The sequence below is a fragment of the Oncorhynchus keta genome, chromosome 33, assembly GCF_023373465.1.
Source record: "Oncorhynchus keta strain PuntledgeMale-10-30-2019 chromosome 33, Oket_V2, whole genome shotgun sequence".
Classification (NCBI taxonomy): domain Eukaryota; kingdom Metazoa; phylum Chordata; class Actinopteri; order Salmoniformes; family Salmonidae; genus Oncorhynchus; species Oncorhynchus keta.
This window is the reverse complement of record NC_068453.1, coordinates 3,659,946-3,686,517: the sequence shown is the minus strand read 5'-3', so window position 1 is coordinate 3,686,517 and position 26,572 is coordinate 3,659,946. Positions and strand designations below refer to the sequence as shown.

General features: G+C 41.5%; 1 protein-coding gene across 4 annotated transcripts in view; it reads right to left on the bottom strand.

Moving 5' to 3' along the window:
* LOC118366054 (lissencephaly-1 homolog B) overlaps nt 1–25,428 on the bottom strand; it is a 46,550-nt gene extending 21,122 nt beyond the window's left edge. Inside the window, exons 1-5 of one of the 4 annotated variants that reach the window (XM_035748383.2) lie at nt 25,148–25,428; nt 11,141–11,292; nt 7,754–7,838; nt 7,546–7,620; nt 2,786–2,992 (exon numbers count right to left, since the gene is read on the bottom strand). In XM_035748383.2, coding sequence (XP_035604276.1) covers nt 2,786–2,992; nt 7,546–7,620; nt 7,754–7,838; nt 11,141–11,172 — 399 coding nt within the window. In that variant the 5' untranslated portion in view covers nt 11,173–11,292; nt 25,148–25,428. Of the gene's footprint in view, nt 1–2,785; nt 2,993–7,545; nt 7,621–7,753; nt 7,839–11,140; nt 11,293–24,451; nt 24,664–25,020; nt 25,109–25,147 lie in introns of those variants that run through there. The other 3 variants (XM_035748384.2, XM_035748386.2, XM_035748385.2) reach the window with 3 other exon arrangements.
* Nucleotides 25,429–26,572: the final 1,144 nt, after the last annotated feature.

Below are 26,572 nucleotides of genomic sequence, written 5' to 3'. Positions count from 1 at the left end.
GGTGTTCATGAGTGACCGAAGCAAGACAGACAAAATGAATAACGTGAGCAAAAGAAGCATATTGCCATGTAAAGTGTATATATTCACAATCTCAATTCAATTAGACCCCAAATAAAGTTCTGAATGTCCAAGTCCAACAAAAAAAATTTCCCAAAGTCAATCAAATAATGAGCAATCCCCCTTCAAAATACAAAAATATAAGTAATCCAATACAGGCACAAACTAATCGAGTCAACAGGATCAATCTCACCGGATGGTTGAGGAAGAGGAAAATCCCACCTGGTGGAGATTTCCATATCAAATCAAACTTTATTTGTCACACACGTCGAATACAAGTGTAGACTTTACAGTGAAATGCTTACTTACAAGCCCTTAACCAACAGTGCAGTTCACGAAGAGTTCAGAAAATATTTACCAATTAGACTACAATAAAAAGTAATAATAAAAAGTAACAATAAGAATAAAAATAACGAGGCTATATACAGGGGAACCGGTACCCGAGTCAGTGTGCGGGATTACAGGCTAGTTGAGGTCATTTGTACATGTAGGTGGGGGTGAATGCATAGATAATAAACAGCAAGTAGCTGCGTGTACAAAAGGGAGGGATCAATAAAATTGACCGGTGGCGATTTTATTAATTGTTCAGCAGTCTTATGGCTTGGGTGTAGAAGCTGTTGAGGAGCCTTCTGGTCCTAGACTTGGTGCTCCGGTACCGCTTGCTGTGTGGTAGCAGAGAGAACAGTCTATGACTTGGGTGACTGGAGTCTCTGACAATTTTATGGGCTTTCTTCTGACACCGCCTATTATATATAGTTGAAGTCTGAAGTTTACATACACTTAGGTTGGAATAATTCAAACTTGTTTTTCAACCACTCCACAAATTTCTTGTCAACAAACTATAGTTTTGGCAAGTCGGTTAGGACATCAACTGTGTGCATGACAAGTCATTTTCCCAACAATTGTTTACAGACAGATTATTTCACTGTATCACAATTCCAGTGGGTCAGAAGTTCACTGACTTAAGTTGACTGTGCCTTTAAACAGCTTGGACAATTCCAGAAAATGATGTCATGGCTTTAGAAGCGTCTGATAGGCTAATTTACATCATTTGAGTAAATTGGAGGTGCACCTGTGGACGTATTTCAAGGTCTACCTTCAAACTCAGTGCCTCTTTGTTTGACATCATGGGAAAATCTAAATAAAATCAGCCCCCCAAAATTGTAGGACCTCCACAAGTATGGTTCATCTTTGGGAGCAATTTCCAAACGCCTGAAGGTACCATGTTCATCTGTGCAACCAATAGTACATAAGTATAAACACCATGGGACTACGCAGCCGTATTAATACTTGGTTTAAATGTCAGGAATTGTGAAAAACTGAGTTTAAATGTATTTGGCTAAGGTGTATGTAAACTTTTGACTTCAACTGTAGGTCCTGGATGGCAGGATGCTTGGCCCCAGGGATGTACTCGGCCGTTCACACTACCCTCTGTAGCGCCGAGCAGTTGCCATACCAGGCGGTGATGCAACCGGTCAGGATGCTCTCCGGCAGCGCAGCTGTAGAACCTTTTGAGGATCTGTGGACCCATGCCAAATCTTTTCAGTCTCCTGAGGGGGAAAAGGTTTTGTCGTGCCCACTTCATGACTGTCTTGGTAAATTTGGACCATGATAGTTCGTTGGTGATGTGGACACCAAGGAACTTGAAAAACTCTCGACCTGCTCCACTACAGCCTGTTAATGTGAAGGGACACAAACCCCCACCCCTCGTCTTACCAGTGGTAGCGTTTCTGTTCTGCCAGTGCATGGAAAATCCCGCTAGCTCTATATTGTCCGTATCGTCATTCAGCCACGTCTCGGTGAAACATAAGATGTTACAGTTTTTAATGTCCCGTTGGTAGGATAATCTTAAATCGTAGGTCAAAAATTGTATTTTCCAATGATTGCACATTAGCAAGAAAAACATATGGCAGTGGGTGTTTACTCGCTCACCTACGGATTCTCAGAAGGCTGCCTGATCTGCGGCCCCTTTTCTTCACGCAAATGGCGGGGATCTGGGCCTGGTCCAGTGAAAGCTGGATATCCTTCTCGTCGGACTCGTTAAAGGAAAAAGTTTATTCCAGTCCGCGGTGAGTAATCGCTGTTCTGGTGTCCAGAAGTTATTTTCAGTCATCAGAGACAGTAGCAGCAACATTATGTACACAATAAGTTTAAAAAAATAACTTACACAAAACGCAAAAAAAAAGTAACAAAATAGCACAATTGGGTTGGGAGAATGTAAAACGTCAGCCATGTTCTTCGGCGCCATCTTATAACAGCTCAATGTTCATGGCATCCTCCAAAACACCCAACATATAAATTATGTGAAGTTAACAATTCACAAATGATCAACAATTATTACATGGAATGACAAATATAGGTTCTTAAAAGGTTTCCACCTCAGCCAGGTACACACCAAACATTAGAAAATGATCCTCCATTTCTAAAATAGACATGCTGTCTTAAAGGAAAAGCCCACCAAACTGACAATGGCAGCCATCTTAGATTTGACAGTGAAAATAATGCAGTCTAAACTGGCAGATACATAATACAATAGCATGAAAATATACATAAAGTTTCACCTTGCAATGATTTTTTAAAATCTTTAAAACCTATCATAATTATATGTCTATGTTCCTATCACCTCATACTTGTGCCAGCATCCCAACTATGGCTCCCTGGTCCACATACACTTTTGCTGTACTTTTAAACCAAGAGCTTAGAAAATGATTGAAGCACACGCACACACCTTGATGGTGGCGTCCTCGGAGGAGGTGACCATGACGGAGAAGACAGGATGGAAGATGACCCGTGTGACGGGGGAGCGGTGGCCGCTCAGGGCGTATCTCTCTGGGGGACGGGGGATCCACTCCTTAGGGTCCCTCTTCTGGGCCACCGGACCCCCTAGAGTGATCTCCTCTTTGGCCTCATTCAGCTTCGACTCCAGCTCCATCACCTGGAGGAGAGAAGGGGTGGGATTGGGAAAGAGCGACGAGAGAGAGGTATAAAAAGAAGGAATAGTTGGAAGATAAGGGTTAGAAAAGAAGACGAGAAGAGAGGAATAAAGAGGTGATAGTTCAGTTGGTTGTTTATTATTCTCCAACAGTGTTGTTTCACGCATACTCCAGATATACACTGCATTCAAAGTATTCAGACCCTTTCACTTTTCCATATTTTGTTAGGTTACAGCCGTATTCAAAAATATCTTAAATACAAAAAAAAAAAAGTCTACACACAATACCCCATAATGACAAATCAAAAACAGGCTTGTAGAAATGTTTCAAATGTATTAAAAATAAAAAACAGAAAAACCTTATTTACATAAGTATTCAGACCCTTCGCTATGGGACTTTAAATTGAGCTCAGGTGCATCCTGTTTCCATTGATCATCCTTGAGCTGTTTCTACAACCTGATTGGAGTCCACCTGTTGTAAATTCAATTGATTGGACATTATTTGGAAAGGCACATACCTGTCTATATAAAAGTTTGACAGTGCATGTCAGAGCAAAACCAAGCCATAAGGTAGAAGGAATAGAGCTCCGAGGCAGGATTGTATCTGGGGAAGGGTACTAAAAATGTATTGCAGCATTGAAGGTCCCCAAGAACACAGTGGCCTCCATCATTCTTAAATGGAAGAAGTTTGGAACCAAAGACTCTTCCTAGAGCTGGCTGCCCGAAGGAGAAGGGCCTTGGTCAGGGAGGTGACCAAGAGCCGGTGGTCACTGACAGAGCTCCAGAGGTCCTCTGTGGAAAACCTTCCAGAAGGACAACCATCTCTACAGCACTCCACCAATCAGGCCTTTATGGTAAAGTGGGCAAATGGAAGCCACCCTTCAGTAAAAGGCAGATGACAGCCTGCTTAGAGTTTGCCAACAGGCACCTAAAGGACTCTCAGACCATGAGAAACAAGATTCTCTGGTCTGATGAAACCAAGATCGAACTCTTTGCCCTGAATGCCAAGTGTCTGAATACTTATGTGAATGTGATTTAAGTTGTACATTTTTAATACATTTGCAAATATTTCTAAAAAACTTTTTTTCTTTGTCATTATGGGGTATTGTGTGTAGATTGGTGAGGGGAAAATGTTATAATAAGGCTGTAACATAAAATGTGGAAAACGTCTAGGGGTCTGAATTAGGGATGCACGATATAACGGTAAGCATATAAGAATCGGACGAAATTAACTAAAAATGCCAACACCGGCCCGATGTGTAGTTTAACACTGATGTGCAAAACCGATGTTATTGCTGACGTGCGTACTATATATATATATATATATATATATATATATATATATATATATATACACACACACTACCGTCCAAAAGTTTGGGGTCACTTGGAAATGTTCTTGATATCCATGAAAACGTACATGAAATGGGTTGCAAAATTATTAGGAAATGTAGTCAAGACATTTACAAGGTTATAAATAATGATTTTTAACTGAAATAATTGTGTCCTTCAAACTTTGCTTTCGTCAATGAATCCTCCATTTGCAGCAATTACAGCCTTGCAGACCTTTGGCATTCTAGTTGTCAATTTGTTGAGGTTATCTGAAGAGATTTCACCCCATGCTTCCTGAAGCACCTCCCACAAGTTGGATTGGCTTGATAGGCACTTCTTACCATACGGTCAAGCTGCTCCCCCAACAGCCCAATAGGGTTGAAATCCGGTGAATGTGCAGGCCACTCCATTATTGACAGAATACCAGCTGACTGCCTCTTCCCTAAATAGTTCTAGCATAGTTTGGAGCTGTGCTTTGGGCCATAGTCCTGTTGTAAGAGGAAATTGGCTCCGATTAAGAGCCGTCCACAGGGTATGGCACGGTGTTGCAAAAGGGAGTGATATACACAAGAAGGAAGGCTAAGGTAGTCATTGTGAATATGTTAGATAATACTGCACTGTTGGTACTAGGAGCACAAGCATTTCGCTACACTCACATTTATCATCTGCTAACCATGTGTATGTGACCAATACAATTTAATTTGATACCCTGTACAAATCTTCCACTTTACCATCACCAAAGCACCCCCAGACCATCACATTGCCTCCACCATGCTTGACAGATGGCGTCAAGCACTCCTCCAGCATCTTTTCATTTTTTCTGCGTCTCACAAATGTAATTTTTTGTGATCTGAACACCTCCAACTTAGAATGGTCTGTCCATAACACTTTTTTCCAATCTTCCTCTGTCCAGTGTCTGTGTTCTTTTGCCCATTTTAATCTTTTATTTTTATTGGCCAGTCTGAGATATGGCTTTTTCTTTGCAATTCTGCCTAGAAGGCCAGCATCACGGAGTCACCTCTTCACTGTTGACGCTGAGACTGGTGTTTTAAGGGTACTATTTAATGAAGCTGCCATTTCAGGACTTGTGAGGCGTCTGTTTCTCAAAGTAGACACTAATGTACTTGTCCTCTTGCTCAGTTGTGCACCGGGGCCTCCCACTCCTCTTTCTATTCTGGTCAGAGCCAGTTTGCGCTGTTCTGTGAAGGGAGTAGTACACAGCGTTGTATGAGATCTTCAGTTTCTGGCAATTTCTCGCATGGAATAGCCTTCATTTTTCAAAACAAGAATAGAGTGACGAGTTTCAGAAGAAAGTTCTTAGTTTCTGGACATTTTGAGCCTGTAATCGAACCCACAAATACTGATGCTCCAGATACTCAACTAGTCTGAAGGCAAGTTTTATTGCTTCTTTAATCAGAACAATAGTGTTCAGCTGTGCTAACATAATAACAAAAGGGTTTTCTAGTGATCAATTAGCCTTTTAAAATGATAAACTTGGATTAGCTAACACAAAGTGCCATTGGAACACAGGAGTGATGGTTGCTGATAATGGGCCTCTGATATTCCATTATCTACAATAGTCGTTTACAACATTAACAATGTCTCCACTGCATTTCTGATCAATTTGATGTTATTTTAAAAATGGACACAAGTGACCCCAAATTTTGGAACGGTAGTGTTGGTAGATGACATAATGACGTCACGAAAAATACAGCACTACACGTGCAACACAGCATTCCTAACCTAGCCCACAAGGTCTGCTGTGTGAATCTATTTTGAAGTTTCAAAGGAAGATAAAGGCCATTTGCAATGTTTGTGCTGCTATTATTTCCAGAGGGGAGAAAGTGAAATATTTCAATACCACAAACCTAATTACTCATTTGAAAGTGCATCACCCCCAGACGTTCAGCGACTACTTAGGGGGAAAAAAAGCGGAAAAAAACAAAGCTCACATTTCCAACAACTAAACAAGTTAAAGTCGAGCAGTCATTTGAAAGAGTAAGAACATTTCAGCGACGCAACTCAAAAGGTGAAATCCATTAAACGCCAAGATAATGAGATTCATTGCCCTTGACAATCAACTGTTCTCTATCGTGGATGATGTTGGCTTTCGCCGACTGGTCGAGCACCTTGAGCCCCGGTACACAATACCAAGTAGGCGCTATTTTTTCCAATGTTACCCTACCAGAGTTACACATTCTTGTTAAAAAGCACATCCATGAGTTCCTTGCTGTGGGCGTCACTGCTATTAGCTTCATGACTAACGTTTGGAACAGCGATGTCAGCCCCATGGGCATGCGGAGTCTGACAGCACAGTTAGTCGACGAGGATCGTGTAATATGGAAAACAGTATTGCGTTGCTCAAGAATGTACTGGTTCTCCTACCACTGCTGCCATTTCAATGGCATTTGAGAACACGTTTGAAACATGAACACACACTCCAACCTCCATTCGAACAGCTGACTCAAGAAATAAGCTCATCAACTGTGTCTGCAGCAGACGTGATACCCTCTGTCATGGCATGTAAACGCCTGCTCAACTACACTGCCGACACAGACCGTGGGGTTATAACTTGCAAAAGTACGCTACTTGTGGCTGTGAAAAAACGACTCGGTGGCATTCTCTCTGAGCCTCTTTACTGTGTCGCCACCATACTCGATGCTCGGTACAAGGACCGCTACTTCGATGCAGACTAGAAACAGGGTTTTACGTGAAATGTTACAGACACAGCTGGACAAGATGGAAACGGACACAGTGACAGTGCCCACCGAAGAAGAGGACCCACGACAGAAGAGGCGACGGACAGACAGAGCTGAAACTTCACCGCTTGACATGTATGATGAAATCCTGGTTGAGAATGAAACGACTGAACAAATGAACAACAAAACAGCACAGCAAGTAAATTAAAGAAATAGGTTTTGACTATGTTTTACTGGTAATGGGGGACATACGTAAATGCCAACAAAATAACTTTTTGGTGTGTGTGTTTTTCAACTATTTAACTTAACTAGAATGCTTAAAAAAGGCAGCTAAACTGTTAAATATCAGTTATCGGTATTTTTTTTGGGCAAGGAAAATATCAGATATCGTATCAGCCAAAAATGTAATATCTGTGCATCCCTAGTCTGAATACTTTCCAAATGCACTGTTCACACATACAAGTCACAGTCAACTGACAAACACATCAAATACCATAACACCACAAACGTGACGTCAACAATCACCTTCTTCTGTAATCTGATGACAGAGGTCCATTTCTTTTCCAAAAGACCAGCGTACTTCTTATCTAACTCCTCATTCTGTGGAAGAAAGAAATGGAAATATGAGAGAATGATCTCTAGGTTTAAAATGGTTGTGGAGGAAATAAAATAATAGGTTAGTGTTGCAAATCGGGAATGTGTGGGGTTAGTTAGTGTGTGTGTGTGCTCTTACCATATCTAATTCAGCCTCTTTCTTGAAGGTGGAGTAGGCTTCCTCATAGCCATTGGAGCGTAGGTAGTCTGCTATAGCTCGGTTTCTAACACACAGAGACAGAGAAAGAGAGAGAATTTGAACGCAGTGGCTGTACAGACACATGCTACACAAAACGTCAGGGCTCAGGTTCTCCGCTTCACAGCGCTGTATAAGTTTTGACTGACAGCCATTATAAAGTTGAGCAACACGCGTGACAAAATGCCTCCACCCCCCCCTCGCTAATTGGGCTACTCTGAGTGAGGGAAACATTGAGTATTATAACACTGCTTTGATGTCACAGAAGAAAAGCACACACCCTCGAGTCCAAATGTGCACTACACATTTTCATTATCAAATATTTATTACTGCCATGTTTGATCCACAGTTACAAGGATGACATGAGTGACACCCTGCGTTGTCCTGAAAGAATGAGCCTGTTTGTCATATTGTGAAGAACATCTGCTGTGGAACACACACTTGAAAGCCCTCATGATTGCATTCTATGCGCACCAGAATTACAATCCGTTTGTCTGAAGTGCCTTCTGAAAGCCTAACACTAATATCAGACTCTTTAACAATCCACGTTGGATTCGAGTTATGCACACCTGGCCCGGATTGGGATTTATAAAGGAACTTTTGGGGATTGCGTAAACAACCGTAAAAGTGTTAGGGTGTGGACGCAGGGCTGTATTCCAAACCAAAAACTGCAAGTGTGCTTGCTTCAGTTCCTCAACGGAACTCAAAGCTAGGAGAGCTAAAAAAGAAAGCACCTCTTTCCTCGAGTCAAAAGTGCATTGAAATTACTTAGGAACCGTGCACAGTTTGAAGGGGTGTGTGGCCACCTGGAGACACCAGTTAGACCTCTCACTCAAACCCTTGTAAAAGTGTTTTAATTGCTGCCATGGTCATGCTTTTTAAAGTTCTTCCATATTAGGACAATTTCCAAGAGTGGTTTTCAGAGTATCGTAAAAAAGGTATGTAACCTACAAAAACGATCTGTAACTTACATTAGTGCACCATTCCAGTTTCAACCGAGCATGTTTTATTGAGTCAGTTTTTTCTATGATGCCTTATTGCTAAATGTATCCTTGAATGACAACAGTGATATCAGCAGTTCTACCTTAAGAGAAATCTCAGTTCCACCTTAAGGCAGAAAGAGACCACACCCTGTCTGTCTGGCAGAAGCTGTGCTGCAGTGAAAGTGGGTGTGTGTGCTCGAGTGTGAAGTCCAGTGATATGTTTCCTCTAGGAAAACGACAATGAGAATTGAATCACAGATGGTGTGTGTGTGGTTGTCATGGAAACATGGCGACACTCAGGAGAAGCAGATCGACCAACACGACCAAAACCGCATGCGCGCGCACAGAGTTGCATGTCTGAGTGGCAAGCCTGGTTCCATTCTCTGATGAGGGCTACATTTTCTATGAGCAGCAACAAAAAATCTCTGACATCATCAGCACTCCTCAAATGGCTTTTGGATAATTGTAATATGTGTGAGTGTCAGAGAGGGAGAGAATGTGAGTGTGTGTGTGTGTGTGTCATATTTACATAAGTATTCAGACCCTTTACTCAGTGCTTGTTGAAGCACATTTGGCAGCGATTATATCCATGAGTCTTCTTGTTATGACGCTACAAGCTTGGCACACCTGTATTTGGAGAGTATCTCCCAGTCTTCTCTGCATATCCTCTCAAGCTCTGTCAGGTTGGATGGGGAGCGTTGCTGCACAGCTATTTTCAGGTCTCTCCAGAGATGTTCGATCGGGTTCAAGCCCGGGCTCTGGCTGGGCCACTCAAGGACATTCAGAGACATTCAGAGTCCCGAAGCCACTCCTGTGTTGTCTTGGCTGTGTGCTTAGGGTCTTTGTCTTGTTGGAAAGTGAACCTTGACCCCCAGTCTGAGGTCCTGAGAAGGTTTTCATCAAGGACTTTGCTCTGTTCATCTTTCCCTCAATCCTGATCAAGTATTTTTCACTGTGTGCCTAAATTTCTTTGTCTGCGCCTACATGTTTTAACTTCGAACACCTTGCAAAAAAGGGTCAGCGTAGAGCCCTGGGGATACAGAGTTCTGAAAACAGCCTGCAGTTCCCTGGTTAACATTAACCTTCATGGCTTCAATGAGAGGGGACTGTCATTCTCCCCTGGTTTTACAAGAAAATACATTTTAATATCATAGCACATCTTGCCCTCCGGTCAGCCCTGACAACCATATGCTATTTTCCCCACTTCAAATTAGCCTACAGGCGCGTACAAACCGAGGGTCCACAAGACCTGACACAGATCAAGGCAAAAAAAACACAAAATAAATAAATAATAATAATCTGAAATCAGTTTTATGATGGCGAACAGCAGACTTTTCACTGTTTTTAGCGTAGGCTACTGTTACCCCAAAACTCCCCGAATATTACCCTAAAAATAAGTGTGCATTGTTTGCTGTGGCCTTTTTAAGCATAATTCTGATTGGTCAAGAGACTAGAGCAAATATCTTCAACTATCCGGATATCCCCCCAAAAATAATGATATTATTTAAATAGTGAAATCATTTCAAATGCCCATCTAAGGGTGTTTTCTCACATGTTCTCTTTCAGCAAATTTTTGTGAACTCAGTGCAGTTCGCTTAAAAAGGAACTCAAACCCCCTCAAAAAAGCCCCTGAAGCAAACCGAGACCACCTCCAGTTCCCTTTTTAGGACAATGTTAATGCAAAGCTCCCCAAGCTCGCATGTCATAATTCCCACACCAGCCACTAGAGTACTGCAACACCGGTTACTCTGCCATAAACCCTCACATTGGTGCCACAAAAGAGAGAACTCAAAAAACCTCTGTTCGTTTCACATCGGGGGCTCTTTTGAGGGGTCTGAGATCCTTTGGCGTGTTCAAACTGCACTAAAAAAATTAAGCAAACCGCACTAAGTAAAAACATTGTCTGAAAGGGACCAAGTGTGAAAACATCAGAACACACACCCCAAAAAATTGGGGCTATGGAATTGCCTGGGACCTCACAAAATGATGTGTATACGATATGTATTGCGATTTGATACTGAGATTTTATTGCAATCTGATGTTCCAAACATATTGCTCACTATATTCCTGCTGCAGAGAGAAAAAAAAGAGCATGACAAAATTTGTTTTGAGCAGTCAAGGAAATAGGCGCAGAAGATTTAGAACAAACCATAGGATGAAAAATATCGGCGTTTTGGCAAATGTACAGCCAGATATCGCTAGCTAAATGCTACCTAGCATTACAAATCAATACTTTGAGTCAAAGTATCAATGTAATATCGCCCAAAATAATATTGCGATATGTAACTATCGATCCTCTCCCACCCATATCACTAGTGTGTGCGTGTGTGTGCGCGCGTGTACTTACAGTTCGTCTCGTTGTCTCTGTGACAGCACCATGTTGGCTGTAGTGGCTGCTCTCTCCCTCTGAGGGAGGCGGGTGAGACAGGGTGAGATGGTGTAGGGAGGTTCTCAGGTCCCTCGGTCAGTCGTTCAGACTTCAACCCTCAGAAACTATAACTGGTATTCCACAAAGACAGACAAGACACAGAGAAAGAAAGAAAGAGAGAGAGAGAGAAAGAAAGAGAGACAGCCGGAAAACACGGGGGAGAAAAGCAAAACAGAGGTAGAGGGAGAGTGGATGAGAAAGACAAAAATGTACTGTTGACGGAAAAACAATTACAGATAAGAAATGAACACGGTGCACAAACAATGACTGATATCTGCCATTCTGCCTAATGGCAAGGCTCACTGCTCCCTTCAGTCCGGACTGACAGGTGTGGAACAGGTTTAGGCTAATAGAGCTATATAAACTCAACAACAAAAAGAAACGTCCCCTTTTCAGGACCCTGTCCTTCAAAGATAATTCATAAAAATCCAAATAACTTCACAGATCTTCATTGTAAAGGGTTTAAACACGGTTTCCCATTCTTGTTCAATGAACCATAAACAATTAATGAACATGCACCTGCGGAACGGTCATTAAGACACTAACAGCTTACAGACGGTAGGCAATTAAGGTCACAGTTCTGAAAACCTAGGACACTAAAAGAGGTCTTTCTACTGACTCTGGAAAACCCAAAAGAAAGATGCCCAGGGTCCCTGCTCATCTGTGTGAACGTGCCTTAGCTATGCTGCAAGGAGGGATGAGGACTGCAGATGTGGCTAGGTCAATAAATTGCAAGAAATGTCAGTACTGTGAGACGCCGAATACAAGGCTAAAGGGAGATGTGGTAGACCACGTGCATCAAAAACCTGCACAGGATCAGTACATCCGAACATCACACCTGTGGGACAGGTACAGGATGGCAACAACTGCCCGAGTTACACCAGGAACACACAATCCCTCCATCATTGAGAGAGGCTGGACTGAGGGCTTGTAGCCCTGTTGTAAGGCAGGTCCTCACCAGACATCACCGGCAACAACGTCACCTATGGGCACAAACCCACCGTCGCAGGACCAGACAGGACTGGCAGAAAGTGGTCTTCACTGAACGAGTCGCGGTTTTGTCTCACCAGGGTTGATGGTCGGATTCGCGTTTATCGTCGAAGGAATGAGCGTTACACCGAGGTCTGTACTCTGGAGCGGGATCGAATTGGAGGGTCCGTCATGGTCTGGGGCGGTGTGTCACAGCATCATCCGACTGAGCTTGTTGTCATTGCAGGCAATCTCAATGCTGTGCGTTACAGGGAAGACATCCTCCTCCCTCATGTGGTACCCTTATTACAGGCTCATCCTGACATGATCCTCCAGCATGACAATGCCACCAGCCATATTGCTCATTCTGTGCGTGATTTCCTGCAAGACAGGAATGCCAGTGTTCTGCCATGGTCAGCGAAGACCCCGGATCTCAATCCCATTGAGCACGCCTGGGACCTGTTGGATCAGAGGGTGAGAGCTGGGGCCATTCCCACCAGAAATGTCTGGGAACTTGCAGGTGCCTTGGTAGAAGAGTGGGGTAATATCACACAGCAAGAACTGGCAAATCTGGTGCAGTCCATGAGGAGGAGATGCACTGCAGTACTTAATGCAGCTGGTGGCCACACCAGATACAGACTGTTACTTTTGACACACCCTTTGTTCTGGTACACATTATTCCATTTCTGTTAGTCACATGTCTATGGAACTTGTTCAGTTTATGTCTCAGTTGTTGAATCTTACGTTCATACAAATATTTACACATGTTAAGTTTGCTGAAAATAAACGCAGTTGACAGTGAGAATGTTAATTTTTTTGCTGAGTTTACAGTTGAAGTCGGAAGTTTACATACACCTTAGCCAAATACATTTAAACTCAGTTTTTCACAGAGTTAAAATTCCCAGTCTTAGGTCAAGTTAGGATCACCACTTTATTTTAAGAATGTGCAATGTCAGAATAATAGTAGAGAGAATGATTGATTTCAGTTGCTTTCATATCTTTCATCACATTCCCAGTGGGTCAGAAGTTTACATACACTCAATTCGTATTTGGTAGCATTGCCTTTACATTTTTTAACTTGGGTCAAACATTTCAGTTAGCCTTCCACAAGCTTCCCACAATAAGTTGGGTGAATTTTGGCCCATTCCTCCTGAAAGAACTAGTATAACTGAGACAGGCTTGTAGGCCTCCTTGCTTGCACACGCTTTTTCAGTTCTGCCCACAAACTCTCTACAGGCTTGAGGTCAGGGCTTTGTGATGGCCACTCCAATACCTTGACTTTGTTGTCCTTAAGCCATTTTGTCACAACCTTGGAAGCATGCTTGGGGTCATTGTCCATTTGGAAGACCCATTTGCAACCAAGCTTTAACATGTCTGATGTCTTGAGATGTCACTTCAATATATCCACATCATTTTTCTTCCTCATGATGCTTTCAATTGTGTGAAGTGCACCAGTCCTTCCTGCAGCAAAGCACCCCCACAACATGATGCTGCCACCCCGTGCTTCACGTTTGGGTTGGTGTTCGTCGGCTTGCAAGCCTCCCCCTTTTTCCTCCAAACATAACGATGGTCATTATGGCAAAACAGTTCTATTTTTGTTTCATCAGACCAGAGGACATTTCTCCAAAAAGTACGATCTTTGTCCCCATGTGCAGTTGCAAACCGTAGTCTGGCTTTCTTATGGCGGTTTTGGTGCAGTGGCTTCTTCCTTGCTGAGCGGCCTTTCAGGTTATGTCGATATAGGACTTGTTTTACTGTGGATATAGATACTTTTGTGCCTGTTTTCCTCCAGCATTTTCACAAGGTTCTTTGGTGTTGTTGTTCTGGGATTTTCACTTTTCGCACCAAAGTACGTTCATCTCTAGGAGACAGAACGCGTATCCTTCCTGAGAGGTATGATGGTTGCGTAGTCCCATGGTGTTTATACTTGCATACTATTGTTTGTACAGATCAACGTGGTACCTTCAGGCGTTTGGAAATTGCTCCCAAGGATGAACCAGACTTGTGAAGGTCTACAATTTCTTTTGAGGTCTTGGCTGATTTCTTTGGATTTTCCCATGATGTCAAGCAAAGAGGCACTGAGTTTGAAGGTAGGCCTTGAAATACATCCACAGGTACACCTCCAATAGATTCAAATGATGTCAATGAAGCTTCTAAACCAAGACATAATTTTCTGAAATATTCCATGCTGTTTAAAAGGCACAGTCAACTTAGTGTATGTCAACTTCTGACGCACTGGAATTGTGATGCAGTGAATTGTAAGTGAAATAATCTGTCTGTAAACAATTGTTGGGAAAATTACTAGTGTCATGCACAAAGTAGATGTCCTAACAGACTTGCCAAAACTGTAGTTTCTTAACAAGAAAGTTGTGTATGTAAACTTCCGACTTCAACTGTACACATGAGATGAGTAATGTAGGGTATGTAATCATTATACACTGCTCAAAAAAATAAAGGGAACACTTAAACAACACAATGTAACTCCAAGTCAATCACACTTCTGTGAAATCAAACTGTCCACTTAGGAAGCAACACTGATTGACAATACATTTCACACGCTGTTGTGCAAATGGAATAGACAACAGGTGGAAATTATAGGCAATTAGCAAGACACCCCCAATAAAGGAGTGGTTCTGCAGGTGGTGACCACAGACCACTTCTCAGTTCCTATGCTTCCTGGCTGATGTTTTGGTCACTTGTGAATGCTGGCAGTGCTTTCACTCTAGTGGTAGCATGAGACGGAGTCTACAACCCACACAAGTGGCTCAGGTAGTGCAGCTCATCCTGGATGGCACATCAATGTGAGCTGTGGCAAGAAGGTTTGCTGTGTCTATCAGCGTAGTGTCCAGAGCATTTTTTTTTTTTTTTTCCCATTGGAGTATTGTGTAGATCGCTGATTTTTAAAAATTCAATTAAATCCATTTTAATCCCACTGTGTAACAACTAAATTTGGAAAAATCAAGGGTGGTGTGAATACTTTCTGAAGGAACTGTATCAGTGAACACGTGAATAACTCATGCTGTCCAGTCAAACTTTCAGTTTTGCGCCAAAATTCCATGTAGCATGCACCACAGATCTCAAGGTAGATCTTAGCCAGTTGGTCAGTTACTTGTCTCCTGTCCATCTCTCAATCTGTGAACTACATCATACCCAACAGCCAGACCGTATAGTAAGTAATACCACAGTAGACTTAGCTAGGAGACCAACTCTCCAAACCATCCAGAGAGTCACAGACATACAAGGCCCCTATAGACAACCGGGTTCTTAGAGAGGAGCTAGGGCTAGTATTACTGGACAACATTTAGGCCACACACAAAAGGATGGGCATTTGTTCGTGTACTGGCCTAGGCTGACCAAATTTGAATGGCACTAGCAGTTCGCAAAGTAGCCTAAGCGGAAAATAGACAAAGAAATTATTTCAAAACTGCAGCTCGTTGGAACACATTTTACTACTTCAAATCAACCATTGGATTTAGAATTTGTGATTAAACGGTTGTCATTTGGCAAGGAATGTAGCTTGTGTCAGATACACATCTCATTCTAAAATCATGGGCCTTAATATGGAGTTGGTCCCCTCTTTGCTGCTTTAACAGCCTCCACTCTTCTGGGAAGACTTTCCACTAGATGTTGGAACATTGCTGCGGGGACTTGCTTCCATTCAGCCACAAGAGCATTAGTAAAGTTGGGCACTGATGTTGGGAAATTAGGCCTGGCTTGCAGTCGGTGAGGTGTTCAATAGGGTTGAGGTCAGGGCTCTGTGCATGCTAGTCAAGTTCTTTCACACCGATCTTGACAAACCATTTTTGTATGGCCCTTGCTTTGTGCATGGGGGCATTGTCATGCATAAACAGGAAAAGACCTTCTCCAAACTGTTGCCACAAAGTTGGAAGCACAGCGTTAAGATTTCCCTTCACTGGAGCTAAGGGGCCTAACCCAAAACCATCAAAAACAGCCCCAGAACATTATTCCTCCTTCACAAAACTTCACAGTTGGGACTATGCATTGGGACTGGTAGCGTTCTCCTGACATCAGCCAAACCCAGATTGGTCCATCGGACTACCAGATGTAAAATAATAATAATAAATGAAGCGTGATTCATCACTCCAGAGAATGTGTTTCCACTGCTCCAGAGTCCAATGGCAGTGAGCTTTACACCACTCCAGCTGACGCTTGGCTTTGCGCATGGTGATCTTAGGCTTGTCTGCGGCTGGTCGGCCATGGAAACCCATTTCATGAAGCTCCTGACGAACAGTTATTGTACCGACGTTACTTCAAGACGCAGTTATGAACTTGGTATTGAGTGTTGCAGCCTAGGACAGATGATTTTTAACGCGCTGCAAGCTTCAGCAATCAGCGGTCCCGTTCTGTCAGCTTGTGTGGCCTACCACTTTGAGGCTGAGCCGTTCTTGCTCCTAGAGCAATAACAGTACTTGCACTTGACTGGGCAGCTCTAGCAGTGCATAGATTTAACAAAGTGACTTGCTGGAAAGGTGGCATCCTATGACAGTAAGGTCTACTACACCTGTGGTATTTGATGCATGAGATAAATAAAACCTGATTTGACGGTGCCATGTTGAAAGTCATTGAACTCCCCTGTAAGGTCATTCTACTGGCAATGTTTGTCTAAGGAGATTGCATGGCTGTGTGCTTGATTTTATACACCTGACAGGAAAGGGTGTGGCTGAAATAGCAGAATTCAGTCATTTGAAGGGGTGTCCTCGTACTTTTGTGTATGTAGTGTAGATAATATCCCCATAATCTAAAATAGACATAAAAGTGGCCTTGACAATTTATTTCCTGTTAAGAAAATTCAGACATGCTTGGTTTCTGTAAAAGAAACAAACCTTGAACTTCAACTTCTTCACCAGCTCAGTGACATGTTCTTTAAATTACAGTTTGGTATCAAGCCAAATACCAGGATATTTGTAGGAAGGAACTCGCTCAAATTGTGTACCGTTTAGGGATGTGGCAATCATTTCATCAGATGGTGATTGTCAAGCAAATAACTGGTTGGGCTCAAGGTAATTGACCGTTAATGAACATAAACACATTTAGCATCTCCTTGGCTTCAACATATAGCCTTACAAGCCACTGATGCAGACCTTTGGAACATTTTAAAAAGTCTAATAAATCCATCTAATATAGCCTACACCTTCACAACAAATCCATTAGTTATTTTAGACAGGTCTAAAGAAACATGATACAAAGAAAATGTAGTCTATTTCAGAAGAACAGAATAGCATAGTCTGAGTAAAAAAAAATATATATATACACATTATTTAACTAGGAAAGTCAGTTAAGAAGGACAGATTTTTACCTTGTCAGCTCGGGGATTTGATCGGTTACTGGTTTAACGCACTAACCACTAGGCTACCTGCCGCCCCTTATGTTAGGTCCTGATCTGGCTATGCCAAATGGCTGTGGGCTACACATTTATCAGATTAGATTTCCTTCGAATTCTGTGGCATTATTTTATAGTATGAAGAATACAATTGAACAAAACTGGATCAAATATAACATTTTTCTACAAACGATTTGAGGGAGTGCACACATGCAGGGCGTACACACTTTAACAGTCTCTCATTCACAATTTGACAAGCACTTGATAATGCCTCACATTTCATGGCGGCATTCCCTCTGTGTGGCAGTAATGCACCCTAAAAAATAAATCCATGCCTTTTGCTTCCAGTGGAAATTGCGCCCTTCTCCCTGAGCGCTGCGTTGCGCCCTTCTCCCTGAGCGCTGCGTTGCGCCCTTCTCCCTGAGCGCTGCGTCGCGCCCTTCTCCCTGAGCGCTGCGTTGCGCCCTTCTCCCTGAGCGCTGCGTTGCGCCCTTCTCCCTGAGCGCTGCGTTGCGCCCTTCTCCCTGAGCGCTGCGTTGCGCCCTTCTCCCTGAGCGCTGCGTTGCGCCCTTCTCACAGGCTACAAATGAAGACAGACACATCCGGGACGCAACCTTATCCAATTCCGAGATGCATATTGAAGATATTGGAAGAACTGTCCACATGTACTTTTCATCAGCAAACAACAACAAACATAAATTGTGCTAGCCTATGTCAATCTACTAAATTGTACTATTCTATGCTAAAAAATATTATTCCACACATTGTCTGGGACAGTTGTGGGATGCGATAGATGCCAAATGAAAACAAATACTAGCATCAAAAAAACGTTTTATGCAATGTGGCTGAGGCAGCAGATCAGAACATTTAGCTTAAAATGTTGATAAACTATTAAGCTATTTCTTCACATTATAAACACAGCAATGCGCACATGGTAGTAGGCTATACGCGTGAATGTTCCATTAGCAACAAAATACCAGTATCAAAAGTGAATGCAATTACGCATGTAATGCTTTTATTATAAAGGTGCATTTTTTATGATGAAAATGATCTTCCCCAAACATGAAACTCACGCGCTGCTTATGTATGCTAATGAAGCTCTTTTTACAACCCTTGTAAAGCGGATTAATGGGCTTCATTTTAAATAAGTTATTTGGCCACTTAAATTGCGATACAAACCGTATCAAAACATAAAGGCTAGGCTACATGAGGTGCACGACTATGAGTTGAAAAAGTCACAAAAAAAATTGTTTCTTATGCTGGGCATCATCCACAAGTGACAACATAGGCTAATATTGTCACCCATCAGACTATTCTTGATTTAATCTCGTCTTTGCATATACTAAATAATAATATATATGGGTGACATTTGTTTTGATGCAGCCGTCTCCCAACAAGGGGCAGCGGGAAAAAATACATGTCATCTATGCACTTAAACAGCAAATTGAGGATGCTTTTCCCGTGGTTCATTTTCATGCCAACCAGGTAGGCTGTACAACCTGCTCAGCACTTGTGGGAACTTCAAGACTTATCTAAATACAGTGTGGTATAAGCACAGCACGTATTAATGAATAAAGAGTTCCTATTTACTATTTTACAATTATCAGTTCATAACTTAATTATTTATTTATTCAGGCAGCCATAGTCTTATGATTGTGTAATGATGCAGAAGTAGACTCAAATCATTAAAATTGAATAACAAAATACCTTAAAAACATGTAACACATAGCCTACCGATTACAAGGTGCAGCCTGTGTCCAAAACATTGGAGTCTGATCCAGTCATTCAACGCGACATGTTTAAACTTCTCCATTAATTTTGTTATACAGTGTTGGAATGGCGACTTTGGAGAAATATGTGCAAGATGGAATCTTGAATCTCCTGTCCAGCTTGTTTATCATATTCTTGAAGCTGTCTTTGCAACTGTAAATAGGAACCATGTATTTGGCTATGTGATAGGTGATGATGTGTCTGCGGGATGTTTTAGGTAGGGCATTATACCTGAAAACACATCGGCAATCAATGCCTGTTTGACGTAGGTGGCTGGTTGTGGCTGAGGGGCTTTGCTGCTGTTGGGCTTTTTTTCTCCACCACCATTCTTCAAATGATTGAATCAATTTGTTGTGTTACCTCTTGTAGTCGCCACAAATCTGAGGTACTTTTAACAACTTGCATTTGGTTGTTATTGGTTTGCCTGGTGCCAAAATACTGTCATACCACTGAAGAAGCACCCTTCTTTGGCACCATATACGACACTGTCGTCAGTACTAACATCACTCATGTTTCCAACACACACCCGGAGGTAAAGCCACAGAGTTTCTAAACCTCGTACTGTACCGTCTTTGGTAAAGCACTTTCTCTCCTCACCCACCAGCACCTAACTGCGTGACCTAAGCGGGGAAGCTCGTGATTGACCTGCATGTGCATTACAAGCGGAGTGAATGAACAGTCTAGATCGTCTCATTGGAAGAGGTACCGGAGTCTAGTTGTCTAGTTGAGTCTAGATCGTCAAATAAAGAAGAAAAATCACAGCCTCTTGCGATATGGATATTGCACATACCAATATCTCAATTTCGATCTGAATTGCATTAATCATGCAGCCCTAGTTTCGATGTTCCAAACATATTGCCCATCATGTCTTCTAAAGGGAAATGAGTAATGAGAAAACTACTTTTGATGAGTCATGGAAATATGTGCTGAAAACAAATTGGCTCCCTATTTAAAAAGACTGAGAACAAGCTACGATATAACAACACTGGAGCTTTGATGCAGGTACAGCCAACTAGCTCAACATTTTGAACGCGATATTGTCGCTACATCGCCAAAAATAATATCCCAATATTAGGATGCACATTTCGGGCAATTTTGCTGCCGACTCTGCCGACTCACCGAACCCCATTCACCAGTCACAGATTGTTTTTAAAAAATGTCCAAACAAAATGACGTGACCAACAGAAAATACTATGCATGCTTGTACAAAGAACTGACATTTTTCATTAAGAGCTTAATGAAAACATGCAACAACAGCACACCCATTGCCTTATAGTAAAACGTCTATAGCCCATTATTGAACATGCAACTGCCGTAATGAAGCAGCTAAATAAACATGTTCAAACATTTACCAAGATGCAATTTGTGGGAAAACACTGACATAGGGCTGGGCGGTATACCGTATAGGCACGGACGGGTTTGGGTTTTTACTTTACCTTCTATAACGGCATTTGAATGTTTGGTTTGTTACATGTGATACGCCGTGTGTAACGTCCATTTGTATAGTTTACTCCGCTACTTGAGTCCTCTCTCTCGCTCTCCCTAGTCCCTGTCACTCAACGAGCGCATTTGTTGTTGCTTGACCAAGAGACACTTTCGTTCAGTCTGCATGGGCAATGCAGCACATGCAACAATGTTGATGACAACGATGTTGTTTCCACTTTGATCTTAATATAAACCCACAAGTGTTCCATAATTACAATATTAGTTTGTGTTTCTTACATCTGCAAACAACTCGTTTGTATTTTCTTAGCAAGTTACTCGAAATTGTTTTAGCCACTAATGCTAATCGCTAGTTAGCTGACTAGAGCAAAGGTATCTAGCTAATACAGCCTGATACCAGTACTGGTGGAGGCTTAAATCAGCATGTTTTTTGTGCAACAGTATCTTCTAAATCAAAGAGGAATAGGCGAAGCATGAATGAATATGTTGGCTATATGAATGAAGATTTAATTAATGTAGCCAAAAATGATATGAATGAAGATTTAATGTAGCCAAAAATTATAGGGTACCCTAGGAAACACTGAACATCATATTGGTTCCTACCCTGTCACTATAACACGTCAATGGCATTTTCATTCGTTGTCATGTCAAACAACACTGTATTCAAAGTGCACACCATTATTTATAATCTAACTATAGAATTACAATAAACGTTCTATTTCCATGGTTCCAGAAGTTCACCCAAGTGTTTTGATCTAAATCGCAATTGCAACATTTGGTTAAAAATAAGGCCTGGTAGTTTTGCCCACATCGTGGCAGTCTGGAAATGATCTCAAATGAGTGCAGGAAATGCAAAAATTGATGGAAATTGTTTTAGGTTGAAGTTGAAACTGAAAAGTATAAAACAAATCAGAACTGAGAAAGACCCATTGAAATAATTTAGAATATGTGTTGCCACCCTAGGGTCACACACTGCTGATAAAGCAAATGTTGAACTTTTATTAATCAAAAACATAAAATACCGTCATACCATCAAAGATTTGAAAAATACCATATAACAGCAACAAATAGTATGGGTTGCTAATATGACTAGGATTGTGTATTTGGGTTCTGGACAATGAAAAAAAGTTTTGAAAACCAATAGAATAAGCGAGAAATTCTGGTTAATGACATGAGGTAGTCTTTATAAAGAATTGCCTCCACCTTTCTATGGTTGGATTTTGGCTAGGCTATTTTGAAGCAAGGTAAGACATTCCTCACTATTTTAAGTACAATTATATTGCCTCAATCTCACATTGTAAAGTGGTGGGTGACACGCTGATAACCTGCCTACCGTTGACTATAGACGTTGAATGGTGAAATAAAAATATTAGCTATTTCAAAATCGTGGCATCAAAACAGTTAGCACACAATTTAATTTTGAATTATTTGTTTTGTATTTATATTTTGCCCCCACTGGTTAAGGTCAATGGCATCATGAACTTTACCCAGTACAAACACACACACACACACACACACACACACACGCACACACACGCCTCTGCCAGGTGACTGAAACTTGACCACAAGACAAGTGGATCTTCCAGCAAGACAACAACCTCAAGCACACATCAAAATCCACAAAGAAATTGTTAATTAGCCACAAAATCAATATTTTGCAAATGGCCATCTCAGTCTCCAGACATGAAGAGGCCAGTCCATAAGTGCAGATGAATGATATCAAGGATATGGAAGGATTCTGTATGGAGGAATGGTCCTAGATCTCTCCCGATGTGTTCTCCAACTCTTAAAACATTTTAGAAAAAAGGTGAAATATTGGAAGGTGTTAAAACATGGTTGTCAATCATTTTATTATATTATTATTATATTATTTTGACCCCTACCTTTGAGAGAAGAAAAACAAAGTATTAGTTAAAACAAAATCTCATTCTCTGAGCAATTGTATTAGTATAAAATAATATCTCAATATTTTAATTGTAATGTTTGCTCATCTTTTTTAAGCGTGTCAATTTCAGACCCAACTGTACATGCACTAATAAATAGCAGACTGACAAAAACAGTGAAGTTTAGCACAGGCTCATTAATTGTTGTTTTTAATGTCCTTTTTAATATCCTGTTGCTCACTGTTCATTCCACCCTCACTCAAATCATGGATGACAGCTGCCTACTTGCTTAAACGCAAATAATGACCTAGAATTCAGATCAGGTGTACCTTGATGTTTGGTTTAAAAAAAAAAAAAATTGAATTGTTAGTGGGTTCAAAGGGAGATTATTTGCCAGGTAATGTCTGCCTACATCACAAACAGCTGTGTCAAGACAGCATTGGGAGAGTTCGTTTTGTATGGCACTGTGCTGCAAGTTTGCTGAGTTAATTAAGCAATAAGGCACTAGGGGGTGTGGTATATGGCCAATATACCACAGCTAAGTGCTGTTCTTAAGCACGACGCATAGTGGAGTGCCTGGACACAGCCCTTAGCCGTGGTATATAGGCCAGAAAATATACCACAAACCCCTGAGGTACCTTATTGCTATTATAAACTGGTTACCAATGTAATTAGAGCAGTAAAAATATATTTTTGTCATACCCATGGTATACCATAGCAGTCACCTAATCAGCATCCAGGGCTCAAACTACCCAGTTAAGTGCATTTTAGACCATTCAATTGGTCCTCAAGGGTAATCTCCACCCACTGGGTGGGCCATGCAAAACAAACTTGGCTAATAGACCTAGCCAGTTTGAAGTCCTAAAAAACGGAAATGAGTTACCTCTGGTTCATTCAGCCATTCATATGGGGAAATTGGGTTTTGGGATGAACACCAAAAATAGGGTCTAAGGTTAACACAGGCTTAGGAGATCGTATATTGTTTTTTTTCTTATGAAATAGTGTTAGCATGACCTTTATGAATTATGACGCCTTTATATGCGGCAGGTAAATTACTAAAACGTAATGTGCTTGTTCCGATTACATAATTCAAAATTCACAAAATGTGACATTAGCTGCATAAGAGCATCTCAGAACAATGTGTATAAGATCTAAGCATGCGTTTACCACAGACCGTATACGCCATTCATTTTCACATGGGCCTCTGCCAGCGAAACATGGCGGATTTAGTGCTTACAGAAATACGCCATTAACGTTACTTTTTTATTTTCGACGAGTCCCCCCCAGTGACAGCTAACGTTAGCTAGCTAGCTCAAACTACGTTGTCTTTGCCATAAAGGCTCATTAAAATACCATTCTGGCTTGTTAACTGACAACAAAAATCGTGAATCTAACGTTAGCCATATATCTAGTTTAACGTTATACTATTTGAACCGAAATGTAGATATAAACCCAGCCAATGTTCAGTGTAGAGTAGCCACTAGACAACCAGAGACCACTATCTGTGTAACGTTATATTCATGATGAACACCATAATGCCAAAACTCCACCCTGTTAGACTTACATTCTGGTGGCAAACAAGCCGTTTCATCACATGAACGATGTGATTTATTTTGGACATTCAGCCCATTTAAGCCTTGATCGACATGTGCATATATGCTCGAGGAATCAACACCAGAAATGTGATGTTACTAATTTAACTCAAATGGCACGCAAGATCGTTAACGTTACCTAGTTAACGCCCTAGTTAGCTAACGTCTGACATTAACGTTTCTATAGTTAGCCATTTTCCAAAAGTGCTTACACAAGTAGACAACTCCTTACCTTAGCTACATTAAATATCGTCGCAGGTGGTAAAGCAAATGTGATACTTAATAAGTGGTTTACTAGCCAACATACCGGTAGGTGGCTACATGATCTAGCATGGAGGGAATTGGCTATCCAAGGTTGCAGCAATGACCAACATACGCCCTTCCAGCCAGTTAGCTAGTTGACGAATGCAGCTTGTTACGTTAGCTAGTAAGACCGAAATTGAAGCGGTTCGTTAGCATTTTATCTTGCCCAAGTCATCTCACCAAACATGACATTGTCACCTACCATAAGTAAGAAACCTATACTATATTCTATAGTTCTGTAATTTCAATCAAGCATTCCGCATTCGGACCATTTAAAGTCGAACCAACTGATCCGTGGCTAATTGCTATGCTGACTTGCTATGTTAGCTACTAAAGTTTAAAACCTTAGTAAGCTAACGTTCCACGTAAACAAACTCGATGTGAATGCTAGCCAAGTTTCCAAATGTCATGGATTACAACTACACGCCGAGACAACATTGGATACATGTATCAGAGTGAGATGGGTCATGATTTAGCTACAATAATCAATTTCCCAACCGTGTGTTGTTGCTGTAACTGCCTCTCCGCCATTTTGAGACAGACGGGAAGCGCAAAACAACTGCAGCCACATCGTCATCATTACCGCTTCGTTGTATATCAAGATAATAAAATCAACTCAACTCACCCCTCTATGTATGATCTGTCTCAAAGTCCGTGTTCTGTGATCTAAATAGGCGATACAATGTTATGTTTTTGCTGGGATATGTCCTATCACCAGGCAGGATCAATCTTGTTTTCAGTACGCGCACGGGTTGGTGTTGCTTCGCAGGCGGTGACAGCGCAGTGCGCACGCCCGGTTCAGATGAACAATAATAATAATAATAATACTAATATTTCTTCTTCTATGATATCATGGCGGTCCGCAAACAATCGTTTAAGTGCACGTCACCACCTACTGTGCAATCATGGTCAGCCCAATTCTGTAGTACCATGAACAAATTCTAAACCAAATAAATCCCTAACTCCTTCCACACCCTCCTCCAAACCCCCAACCCAATTAAACTTTATCTATATCGTGCTGAAACACTCCACCCGTAGGTTTGTTCAGCATGTCAACAACGATTTCAACAGTAACATCTGTTACTCCCAATATCTATTTTGCCATCTCCACAATAACCTTCAACCTGGCATTTCTGCTTTCCACAACCCGAGTTGTATTGATAACCTTACCAATAAAAGCTACGAAGTCCACTTTATTCATTATCAAAGTTTCCTTTGCCGCCGCACATTCATGAGCACAGATTTCTGAACAGGCCTCGAAACCATGCAGGACCATCAGAAGCGTAGGTGTAGTATGTAGTATGTCATCAAATGAGACTTAATTTCAACCAGTAGAGAATTTGAAAAGCTTTAATGAAAGAAGTGTTATAAATACATAGTACATGCATTATACATATTATAATTGTAGTATGATATTATAAATACAAGTTCAAGCTGTACTTCAATGCACATCTGGTGTGCATAAAAAACACACAGGAAGAAAGAAGTTTGGGAGAGGGGTGTGAGAGTGTAAAAGACAAAGGGAAAGAGTTAAGAACTGAGGAGCAGGGAAGATAGCATATGATGAATGAATTATAGTGCTACTAAACTTCATATTCTCTCGGGTCAATACAATTACATAAGTGTCTAGCAGTGTTTCCTGACCAGCCTTGGGCACCCAGTAGGCCCGTCAGTTATCTTAGAGCAGGTGAGGTGGCAATGACGGGACTGGGAGTTGGTATCCCTCACATCAAAACATACAGTACCTGCAGACGAGAGAAAGAGCATGATTAAGCCTTATGTTATTTTAATCCCAACACTGTCAGCCATCATAATCATTAGGAGGTGAATGCAAAACTGACCTTGGATCCTTAACTCTGGGACTATTACATCTCTATCTGTATTTCAATGTAAACATCTCTTTAATAATACTTCATGTTGACCTGACCAAGTGACCTTTCACTTCTGATCATGCTGTGCCCTCTGTGTCAGGCAGTTCACAAGCTGGAGGGGTTTACCGACACAGCTGATATAACCTAGAGGATTTAGGGAGAAGGGGGAGAGAGATGAA